This window comes from Botryllus schlosseri, chromosome 6 (genome assembly GCF_051294905.1).
Source record: "Botryllus schlosseri isolate E-star chromosome 6, Bs_hap1, whole genome shotgun sequence".
Classification (NCBI taxonomy): Eukaryota; Metazoa; Chordata; class Ascidiacea; order Stolidobranchia; family Styelidae; genus Botryllus; species Botryllus schlosseri.
The window spans coordinates 17,180,815-17,193,265 of record NC_137241.1 but is presented as its reverse complement, the minus strand read 5'-3'; the positions used below and the strand labels follow the sequence as shown (position 1 = coordinate 17,193,265).

At 40.7% G+C, this 12,451-nt stretch overlaps 1 protein-coding gene and 1 long non-coding RNA gene across 3 annotated transcripts in view; one reads left to right on the top strand and one right to left on the bottom strand.

Annotated features, from left to right (window-relative positions):
* LOC145441282 (uncharacterized) overlaps positions 1–12,451 on the top strand; it is a 237,075-nt gene that overhangs the window by 49,926 nt on the left and 174,698 nt on the right. The gene's annotated exons all lie outside the window — the stretch shown is intronic.
* Positions 1,547–11,107, bottom strand: LOC145441252 (N-acetylated-alpha-linked acidic dipeptidase 2-like). 2 transcript variants are annotated; one of them, XM_080319074.1, is made up of 15 exons: positions 9,848–11,107; positions 9,601–9,779; positions 9,010–9,119; positions 8,722–8,848; positions 8,380–8,559; positions 7,794–7,998; positions 7,651–7,736; positions 7,358–7,560; positions 6,112–6,350; positions 4,303–4,393; positions 3,978–4,230; positions 3,831–3,912; positions 3,667–3,768; positions 1,986–2,103; positions 1,547–1,736 (listed from the first exon to the last, which is right to left on the bottom strand). In XM_080319074.1, the coding sequence occupies exons 1-15, from the start codon at positions 10,042–10,044 to the stop codon at positions 1,641–1,643; spliced, it is 2,268 nt and encodes a 755-aa protein (XP_080175200.1). In that variant the 5' UTR covers positions 10,045–11,107; the 3' UTR covers positions 1,547–1,640. The 2 variants fall into 2 exon arrangements, with proteins under 2 accessions (XP_080175200.1, XP_080175201.1); XM_080319075.1 differs by having other exon boundaries at positions 7,812–7,998; positions 9,848–11,106.

Sequence of the window (12,451 nt, the reverse complement as noted above, 5' to 3'; positions counted from 1 at the left end):
CCGCAAATCATTTTGGACACTCACACAGCACACGGAGTCGCATGTTGCCGAGGCGTGAAAATACCCAGCGCCAAAATGCTGGTTCGTATAAAATATTCGCGGTCCCATAGGCTGCACACGTGCACAGTGCACATGCAAACTCTTAGACTAAAGCATCAAAACGGTTTCATACGATATTAGGTTGCGAGTTTGCGAGTTTCCCAAAATCAAGAAATTAAGTCACGGCAAATCGCGCGGAGCGCGAAAAAATGTCCAGGTTAACTGAAACCTGCCCCCAAAAGACTCTGTATTAGGTTGATTTATCAACTAATCTTAGCCTTTTCTATTTTGGAAAATTATGTGACATGTTTTGCAACATAACATGGTTATAATATGTCTTGTTCGTTAAATCATTTGGCGTTCCATGGAAAATCATCTCGCGTGCCACAAATGGCACAAGTGCCGGGGTTTGCCGACCCCTGATGTATATGATTCGTGATGGCCATCATTGGTTGCAGACATTTACGTCCGATAAATAGTCGAATTATTGTCACTGCTGGGGTGGTACGGTGTGTGCAATAGCGTACGCGGGGGAGGCTGCGGTTCGAAATCGAAACCCAGCAGTCTTTGTGAAACGACAATTATATCTCCAATATATAAAGCTCATTTTAATCGAACAATTGGTATCACGTTTGAGTCTCGAACTATCAATACGAGGACACTGTACAAGGTGAACCTCGCATTTCTGAACTGGTATCTAAAAGGGAACTGCGGATTTGCAATGTAGCCTATATTCAGTGTGGTGTTTTCGTTTTACGTGAAAATCATATTTTAATGATTTTGTTCTATTAAGTCAATGAAATGTTCAATTTGCGCACCAGCAATTTATAGTAATGTATTAGATGTTCAGTTTGATTTGTGTTGTGACAACGAAAATTAGGGGTTCTGCGAAGGCTTGCAGATTATTGCAAGTGTTCCGCGGGTTAGTATCGGTTAAGAACCACAGATCTAAGGTTATACAAACTATTGATGCATATCAATGAGAATATACATATAGCGTTGATGCCGATTTCTAATTAAATGTTCTTAGTATGACCATTGACCATAGCCTTGGCCAGTGGTACTCAACGGGGTGCCGATTGGACTGCTAAGTTGTGCCGCGAGCATTCGGTAAACAAGACCGATGTATAACAAAAATTAAGTAGCTTAATCCAAATTTTCTAAGTGTGGCGTAATCGGTGGTTCTATTACAATATACACAGCGTACAATGTGAAATAGCGGACAGACAGAAGTATGTCGAAACGACCAATTACGGCCTCTCAATCTGGGACACCCCTCAGCCTAATGTCCAATTTAACAGGGTTCGGTCTTTATCTTTATCGGTCTTTTCATTCTCTTCTTTTGATCTTTGATAAAGTATTTTTGTACGGACGCAAAGCTTTTCCATCACCCCTGCGGTAATGTAATTTGAAAATACAGGTAACCTATTCCATATCTAATCTTGTGACAAGGTAACTATTTGTAATATTCCATGAACTCCTGCTTTCAAATAAAAACGAGCGAAACTCAAGTCAGCAGTCTCTCAACTCAGGTTTTATTGACACAAACCAATTTGTCTTAAAACGTGATGCATTCTGATTTTCCCGCTCCAGCATAAAAATCATGAATTTGAAGCTCCTTGCATCGGAGCTAACTTGCGAATCGTTGACGCCGCAGATCCAAGGTGATAAACAAGGATTGAGTATTGTCTTCGGACCTTTGAATAGAAATATTAGTGTCGGAAAGGGCCCCTCAAATAGGCTACAGCCGGAATGTAAACACATAATCGACTCAAACTCATGCTAGCATATTCGACAAATTATCTGCTAATCTAGTAAATAAGTAAAATTCAGAAGCAATATAGTTTCTGCTGACACCAGCAGCAGTAGTAGTATGTAGTAACATATTATAGTCTGGGAAACAAAATTTACTTGAAATAGTTTCTCTATTATGTGAGATGACTTACCTCATTCCAGCGTGACTCCTTATCTGTGTCCGTGTCGATGTCAAACAACGATTGAGCAAGTGCAGGAAACGCTATACCCGAGTATCTATCGTGCTCACCGGGCGCGAATATGATATGTCTAAACGAAATTGCTTTCATTCTTTTATTGCTATGCATATCATCTCATTTATATCTATTTCATTAGGGTGAATTCCTTGGACGAACATTATGTTTCGAGTAGAAATTGGTATGAGTAAGTTGTATATTGATTTCATGACCTGTGAGTGACAGAGCATTATATGACTTTTACGTCACTGCCACATGAATAAAAGCAGCATAATCACAATTACTTATGTTGAAAAGGTGCATATATGTACAGGGCCGTAACAGCACTTCGTCAGGCCCCCCAAAAAAACTTTGGTCTTGGGCCTCCCATAGGGTTATAGACCGAACTTCTGGGGGCTTCGCCCCCCAGACCCCCCTCCGGCGATACACTGTTTACCACTATTCATCTTAAACTTTGGGACTTTGTTTAGTGAAGCAGTTTTTGTCGCCTAAGCGCGCGAAGCGCGGAAAATTTATGATTTCATCAGTCAGTATGATCGGGAATTGCGTATTTGTTATCAATTTTTATCTTCTCTCTGCTGACGTAATCAGATTTGCCGGTAGAGCTGAGTGAGGTGTGTTTGAAAAGGTAGGACCACTCAATAATAATTAAACAGCACCTCGTCAGGCACCCATCACGTTGTTCGCGTTTGTCACGAAATTATCTGTACTGTATTGTGAGGCGAGCGGAAGCGAGGCGCGAAAATTTTCGATAATTTATGATAAAATCGGTCAATCAGATCGGTGATTGCATATATATTATGCTATCAATTTATTGTCCTCTCTACTCACTTAATTAGATTTACCGGTTGAGCTGAGTGAAGTGTCTTGAAAACGTGAGGGCCCGTAAATATTGATTAAACATCTTCGGGCGGGCGGACCCGTTGATATGACTTCGTTATGGCGTTATTTCGTGACTTCCAGTCTGCTATATCAAAAAATATAGAATCGTTCAAACGTAGGCTTCTAAACTAAGAGACGCACACGATTTCAAATTGGTATTTCTTCACTGGCATAAAATTTTCCCCAGCGGGATGGTAATTGTCTCGTGAGGTTCAGATTGCAAAGACAGGAACATTCGGCGCCAGTCATTCAGGAGCCTATGGACAATTAAACCTATATGTATTTTGTATAGCCTATATAACGAAGTTTTCGGTCTGCATAAGGGCATAGACCTTTTCGGCCAAGCTTTTCTCGCTACCGATCGTTCTGGCACACTTCTTGGAGTCGCATGTTATATGGCCTAAAACTTGATTGCATGTCTTGGTGGGCTGTGGCGCGGTAATGGCCCAATATCCAATAATATAGAAAAATGGCTGCTTGAATTCGCGCGCAGCGCGAAAAAATTTTGAAAAATTTGCATTAATTTTCAAAAAATACGCTATGATTTATGCTAATTCACGAAATAATTTTGGGCCCCCTTCGAGCTCGGGCCCCCCCAATTGGGGGGTTTGGGGTGCGGCAGTTACGGTGCTGTATATGTATTGCCCTTCAACGTCGAACCATAGGTGGTCATAAACAGCAGCCTATACGCTATATTTTAACAACTAGAGTCGAAACCGAATAATGATCCTACTATTTTATATGTAACATTTACTTGAAGTTAGTCTTGTCATCTATTCCATTAGTGTCGATAAACGATCTTTCCATTTGCATTGCTTGATCGTTAAGGGCTCTTATTTCAAGTGCTTTCAAGCATCTGAAATTCAGTCGGGCTGATGAAATGCATTATCATTTTGAAATACTGTAAAGTAATTGTACTTTTTATTTCGCAAAACGTCAACTCGTTTTTGGAAATTCTTCGTTGCTTCGTGTAGTCTTTCCGTGACATTGATAAACATGCCTGCATGTGATTCAGAGAAACACACACAATAACTTCAAGAGTGGAAGATAGATGACGTTACTCACGGATATCGATTCCATTTTGTACCATTTTTGTTGCGTGACTCAACAAAAACTTATCCCTTAGTTGCACAATTTTTTTTCCGTAGTCTTCCAAATTTATCGGCAAGATCGGATAATCAATCAGTCTCCTGCCGACTTCGGCCAATAATCTTGTCAGGACTTGGTGGTACTTGAATCCGGGATCCACGAATTTTGTCATGTAGTCAAATGTTTCGTAGACGGAGTGGTAGGTCGGATAAAAATCAATTCCTTGTCTCTTTAGTAATGGTTATTGAATGGGTACAATTCCTGAGCTAATGGTAGTCTATTCCAATCACATGATACTCACAAGATCCCAGGCATATCCAAAGTCGAGAACACTCACTCCAGGCAATTGCAGAAATGCTGTGTAGTCACTACCGGAACCAAGTTGTCGGATACTGCAATAGACTTGATAACTTTACTTCTACATAGACACTATGAAATTTCTTCTGAATTAAAAAGAATGCATGTATATGCTGGTAAATGTGTTGCGTAGATCAGTACTCTTATTTTATAGTGGGGGAGAATAATGTTTGACCGTGAGCAATGGTATAGAGAAATCATGTACTAATCTTTCGCTCACTACCAAAGTATTCGATTATTTAGCTATTTGCTCCGATCGTTGAGGGATATATTACAAAACGGTTACCAAGTCATATAAGAGATGTACGGATCTCGGTTTTGCGGGACCCGGATCCCTTTCAGATCTTGTTTCCATCTTCTATCCGGATCCAATAAATCCTGGTTGCGGGTGAGCACTGAGCAAGCATCTATTGCTACTGCCTACTGTTGTCGGCCGGTAAAGAAGTACTATTTCATAGTACTCAAGTATGTTTTGCATACTTGCGCTACGTACTCAAGTGCTTGCACTTTTAGCCTACTTTGGCTTGTACTCAAGCACACAAGTAGATCTTGCCTACTTGGTCAGCTTACTCAAACGATTATCATTTTAGACTACTAACAGTTTTTAGTTTCTAATGCCTACAATACTTACTTATTTACTTGGAAATAGCTACTGCTACTGGTAATTGCGTAGAAATTAAAGACGATACTATCGAATATGACATTCAAATCATCGCATTGAGCGCGTTTAAAATCTGCATCATCCTGTGCATGTGAGAACCGTAATTTTCCTTGTATAACACGCCCCCATGTATAATACGCACGCTGAAAATGGCATGTACATTCTGGCAAATAGTCTGTACTCATGTAGTATGCACCCTGCACTCGCACACATGAATATGCGTAAATGCCGATTATGTAAGCTTCTCGTGTTGACGAATTTGCGCGTATGATAAGTTACTAGCGATGGTTTTAGTATTAGCGGAAATCGATTATGCACGTTGAAGTCTGCTCGCGGCGATTCCATGCCATTTGGCCTGTTGTAGATGCGTCTGTTTAGGCCACCGGTAATATCCTGCCCACATGGCCTGTTGTAGATGCGATTGTTCAGGCCTGTTGTTGACGCGATAAATTAGAGATATTGGGTATGTTGTGCGACGTAGACGAATCTCACTAATTGGTCACACGCCTCTCGCTAATTGGTAGCCCGCAACAGCGATGAATACGAATTGCTGCGCAGGATCGCTGAATGTGGTGCGGGATTGACAACAAACATGAAGAAAGGTGTGATTTGAAGTTTTATTGTTGGGCCCATGCTCAATGCGCACCCCCGATTTTAGGACAAAAATCGGTCAAATATTGCACATCATACATGGAAAGTTACGTTACTTGAGTAAAAATTACAGACGTAATTTCTACTTCTACTTGAGTACCAAATCCGACTAATTTGGCCTCTTCTAGTCATCAATATTTTTCTAGTTTTACCTCCGTCAATGCATTGGAGTTTGCTATGAAGGATTCCTTGAAATTCTGTAAATGCATACACTATGGCCGTGTTTAAGTGGACGCAATACACCGAAGTAAACAAAAACCAAGACCCTGTCATGCTGTAGAAATTTAGAATCCTGTCTTGATCCGAATCCGGCGCTAGGGAAAATGCGAATCCGGATCCAATCCTGTTTCTAAAAAAACTTCCGGATTCCTGTCCAGTTATAATCCAAAATCCTGACCCTGTTATAGGAAGTATACATCTCTAATAGGTGTCCAAACTTACAATGGTTTCTTGTCTTTCGAAGTTCGGTTGTCGGGAAGTCTCTCCTTCCACGAATCGTACAAAGAAGGTCTCCCGGAATCCACCTCGTCTTCGTCTGGGTTCGGAAAACTTTTTGTCACGCTATACACCAAATCCACAAGGCTTGGCGAACCGCCGGCATAGAGAGTATATCCGCCGATCACCGCGACATCAAGATTTATGTAGACAACAGCTCGCGATGCGAGATTTTTCTGAAACTCCTACAATTATGAGAAAACAAAAGAGCTATGAGAGCAGAGCTGATCAGAAACGAAGTTCTTTTACTTTTTTCCGAGTTCTTAAGTACGTTTTGCCTACTTGTACTGCTCACTCAAGTGTTTTTTAGACTACGTTTACTTCCACTAACGTTTTCCACGTATAACTGCATACTTTTACAAAGTCTGGGTTTTGTAAAGTGAAAAGATGTTTTGATATATGCTTGCATAAATTTGATAAAATTGTATTTCTGTCATGTCAATTGGTCGGAGGAGCACCTGTTACACGGCATCTGAATGTATTTTCAAATAACGGCAACAATTTGTATAGCGTCATTGGATATGAAAATTTTGTGTCAGTCGCGAAGATGCACCATGTAATTTAGAAAGAGACGAATTCCGATTACCAGCTACGAATACGCGACCGATCGACCAAATCTACTAATTGAAACTATTTACTTGAGTACATTTCACAACTTCATTCTCAACTTCTATACTTTGCGTTTGAAATTGCTACTTCTACTGTTAATCGAGTAGACACTCACAGCGTTACTTCAGCTTGATTAACAACGCTGACTTTGACCACTTCTGGATCCCAGGAATTATATAAATAGATGTTATGTAGCGTTTAGGATAAGACTGCGACTTCGCAAAAAAAGAGAAGCGAATTTCGTACAGTCTTCCAATTATATGCAATTCTTTGGTGTTTGCTTGTTTGTGTTATTCATGGTGTTTGTCGACTGCTATGGTCATTTACACCAGGCCTATAGTCTTCATTCTTATTCCGTAGCTGCCGACTTGTAGCACGGCCCACTTCTAGGCATTTATAAGACACTGGCTACGCGGATGACATGGGGAGGAGGATCTTAGATAAACCTTCAACCCCTAGATAGGAATTCCGGAGTCGACCTCGGTCGGACTCGAACCCACAACCCATTGAAGTTGCAGCCGTGGATTATACCATCTCGCCACGCGATACTTTAGCATTATATATGACATGCATTTGGCTATACCTCAACCCATTCAGTAGATCCAATAAATCCATATTCTTCCGCTCCCCAGCTGCACAAAATAATGGTTCGTCGCGGCCTCCACCCCTTTTGAATAGCTTTCCCCATGATATGACCTAGTTCAAGCATGATCGTCTGAGCACTTGACGGATCGACGGATCCGAAAACCCAAGCATCACGATGAGATCCAAAGAGAACATAACGATCTAAAGCAAGTTAATCTAAGATTTAAAACTTTCGACAATGAAGGATACTTGTTATCTTTTTTAATATGAAAAGGAAGCTATCATAAATACCAGGCTCCTCGCGTCCGCGGATATATCCTATCACGTTGTGAGTAAATTTCCTTTCGTTTCTTGTCACGACGTGCATTTTCATGAAGCTAAACATCGTGGTGAGTCAACCTCATAGATTCTCGACACTCTCGTGTATCATATACCTGAGTTCAAAATTATACCTGTTCAAATAGGAGCCTTCAAATCCGGGACCTACATGATAAGTTATGTTTAATCCCCCCTGCCAGTTAGTTGGTGCTTTCGGTCCGCTTAGTCGCGATAAGTACTTTACAGCGTCGTCGTATCCAATCGGTGTTACAGGAATTGCAGGTACGTTCAATTTCGATTTTGGCGTGCGCCATGCTGAATCTGTGTTGAACTAGCAGCCGTCAGAAGCATGATAATTCCATATAGGCTACTCGTCATTTGACAATATTTGTTCGTTGGAAACATATGAATATACCAGCAAGCACTGTTTTCAAAAGCCTAAATGAATGTATAGTGTTTATAATCTATAGTCGCGCATAGCAATTGGTGGAGAAATACCAGTTGGGATTTTGGGTATATGTAAAGCATATCACGGGCCTCAACCAGAATGGGAATTCGAAGATACTGTATCATAGAAAACGAAAGCGTGTAAATTTCCCCAGTCACAACTTCGAGAGGACAGGTTGTGTTTGCACCCAGCAACACCCCCCTGTATTAGATGTCAAAATTAGTCTTTATCCTGAATGGTGAATGGTATCATACCCAGGGAAGGATAATTGGGGGTTTCTGGATCCCCGTCGCCAAGAAATAAGGTCCCTCGTTGAGTTCCGGAGCCAGGTAGAAACCATGTGTTTGGGTACACGGCTTTGCCCTTGACAGTGTATTCGTATGGGTCGGAGTATAGGATTAAACCAGCACATCCCGCATGCTCTGCATGATACGCTGTAAGATATATACAATACGTGTTACATTGATGTGGTTATTTCCTATCTGAAACCAAGTCTCATATTGAATCTAAAGTTACTTATTGTGATCGTATAGTAGTCTTCGCCATTACGCCATATCTATTGTTCGCAAATCAAGATTTCGATCAGTTCGTCTTACCTTTATTACCGCGAAATATCTTTCCGTATCTGGCGATGCATATTTTGTTGGTCAGGTTGATAGTGAGATCCCGCTCCAGATATTGGATGTCTTCCATTCTAGCATAATTAATGTATACCAAGTCGCCCTAGATGGGAAGGAGATTCCGTCTGGTATATGAATCGGATACTTTAGGCTACGTCAGGATAAGGTTACATTCAGTACACTGAATTCTAATTTTAGGCCTACGATGTATATAGAAGCTACGGTTATGCAGTTCATTTATTTGAACTTTTCGCTGCATATTACCTGAGGAATTCCATTGGCCGAATAGGCGTTAAATGGATTGACAACATTTGTATGATTTTCAGACTCATCAATCACCCTCTCGATTGAACTGCTTTTAAAAACTTCGGAACCTTTGAATAAATATATAGTGACAGTGTCATATATTTTGGGACCTTGATCTTTGACCTAAATCTACACTACATCGTAGAAAACGCGACTAAAGTACCCGATGTGTCATTGAATTTGTAAGCGCAGATGAACAGTAGATGTTAGAATATTTGGAATTATGAATCTAAAAGGGGAGTTTTTAAACCTCAAGCAATCTGATTGTACAGATCAGATCCGCCAGTGGTTCAGAAAATATTTTCAATTTGTGGCAAACCTACAAGAGAAGAAAAGCCTCTTAAAAATATATTAGCGTGTTAATGCGATGTATGTGCTTGATCTAGACGGGCGGGGAAGCCGGGAAGTTTCGAAATCACCGAGTTGCACAATTCCAACGATGATAGTATCACAGTAATAATCTTGTAATATGTGTTAATGTGAGTTCACGTCTTCAAATCAATCTCAATCGATGTATACGAACTGCGATTTTCAATATAGCCGATATACCATTTTGGTCTACGATAGCGACGTAGTTAGGATCCGTCTCGTTCGGATAAGACAGCAGTACTTCGTACGGGTGGACCGCGATTTGTAATCCACTTTTCTGCCAACTCTCCGATACTACTTTTACAAGGTCAATCTCGTCCCTTTTGCTTCCAGCAATATGCGGCGACGAAGTCAATATTCTGAAATGGAGCCATAATGAACGCGAACACATTTCTGCCAATAAATCATCGCTCTCCAGTTTATTCACCTCAAATTATTCTCTAAACGACTCTTGTCAACTTCATCGTATAACATTTTAGCCACATCCAATTCATCTTGACGGTGCGTCGTTTCTTCGCAATTGTCGGAGGCTTGCCTGCTGAAATACCCTATCAAGATGCCAAAGACGATACCGACAATTATGGCGGATACGCCCACTCTAACACTAACCCGACCGATATCCATCTAAACCAGTGATTCTCAACCTTTTTGACCCCACGGACCGGCAAAACATCAAAATATGTTGCGGACCAGCGAATTTTCAATAATCAAAATTGACCAAATTGAATTTACGATCAATGTATACAACTAATATGTAAATATTGAAAACTTCTTTTAATGCTGAGTTTGCTGTTTGCCAGCTTCTACTCCACTGCTAAATATCGCTAAATTGTACGTACAGTCGAAATTGAACGAACGCTGCTTAAACATATCCTTATAAGATCACTTTCACATATAACTGTTACTAAACGAGTCGTAACCAACTTTTAAACAGTTTCGTACAACACGTGCAGCATTGTGACGTACACCAAGTTCAAAGGAACCTATGAACTCTATATTACGACACCAATTCATTTCAAATTTCAAAATAAATTTCAAATTTGATGTTTCATTTCTCTCTGAACAATGGACAAGCGTACCACTTCTTTCACTTTGGAATTGAGATATAGGCCTAACAGTCTAATTTGGTGAACCGGCTGGAAACAAACCTGCCACGGAACGGTGGTTGAGAACCTCTGATCTAAGCAATATAAAGCTGGAGAGTAAATACAATTGATGATATTACTTGCGGAATATTTTCGGAAGTATTTTCCTGTGCGAAAAGACGGTTCAAGCGTACAAGAAATCAAAGCGAATCCGGGGCCAGTCTGCAAACCAAGCTCGTCCAAGGTTGACCGATCGACAATTGCAAATGACAAAATATGCTGTCTTTGAATAGTCCTGTTTCACCCGTCGTCAAAACTGGTATATATCATTGCCAGCTACTGCATGACTGTTACATCTGCACCTCTCTGAATCTTTCCACGTATATGATGCAACCTAATCATTCGAGCTAAGTCAGTGAATGAGTCGCGGCTTTGTAACAATATATAATAATTTTGATGTCCTCCTAATCACAATGCGTTCATAAATCAAAAATGGAAAATGGAAAATGCTTAGCGTCGCCTATTGAACAACATTCCCTTACAAATATGCACATTGCACATGCACAAGCATATTGATCAACAAACACAAAATCACCACGAGCTAATGTCTGCAGATTGTATATAGGCTGCGCGTTACATCCTTTGCGCTGAAAGACAGTCAGAAAATGAGATAACCTTTTTTTTTCATTTTGGATGCAGTTAAATTCAAATGCTTGCCCGTCTCCACGCATGATTTAACTGATTGTACTGTTGTTCCTTCATTGCGAACAAACGGGCTGGAATTAGCTTGGGCCAATAATCCGCTCGGATCGCCAACGAACACTATTAAAAAAGAGAAATTTTCATCTGTACTCGAGAACCCAGCGGAGTATACTGTTATAACCCTATTTCGAAAATGTCATGACGTCATGACCTCATGACGAGTGACGGTTTGTTGATTTAATTATTATAGATAGGGAATTACTATTCGGCCCGTGAAGACCCCTTATTCGCACAGTATTGTGGGACTATGCTCTGGGAATCCCCTGAGCCCAGGAACCATTTCGCAAGGGTGAATTTGTGACATAATCAGGAATGACTAAATCTGTCATTGCGCGGGAATCTTTGCTCAGCAAGCACGCTGGGTTGACAGAGGGGAGTCAACCGACAGAGTAGCATATTACAACCAGAATTCTCGAGAAACAGTACCATTTTCGACGATCCTACGTGTATATTTTCAATGTGTTGTAGTTCCATTCCTGTTCTCATCATGATGCAGAGTGTGACAGAAAGTTGCGATTCAAAACATTTCGATCAAAGAACCAAACAGAATAGAACGTCCCCTAAGAACCATCGACCAACTGTATAATACGCGGACTGCACTGTACTGTGCGCAACTGCGCATGTATAAATAAAATAGGTAATCGCATGTCGATCCAGGCAGGGTTAATAAATACATTCTTCATCTGTATTATTTCCTCCCATTATCAACAACATGGCGTATTTGAAAAGCGGTTTTGCACTACAAGTGGTTTTGCGCTACAAGTAAGTGTTGATATGCTTATTATCATACAATAGGGATGATGCATTCACTGAACCCATATAGTCCTGGTATAATTCGCAGGCTCGGCGACACTGGGTCTGCACGAGTCGCGGTCGTAAAATATGCAACTCAGAAAACGGTATCGAATACCACACAACATATGAGTAGGCTGCATGTTTTTGTATTATTTTACGACCACTTTAAGAAATCATGCGAGTAAAAGTGCTTACGTTCGGATTTGCATAAATTTGAATATCTTAAATTGTTGTAATAAGGAGACGATGAATTATATGTTCGGGTTTAACGTCCCTGGATTTATTAGAATCGCGCTCGGTGAAACGCTCGCCCGCGAGTGCCGCGACTCAACACCTGAAGCTTGATGCAGAACAGACAAAGGTAATAAATTCTGCCATTGGCAGAATTC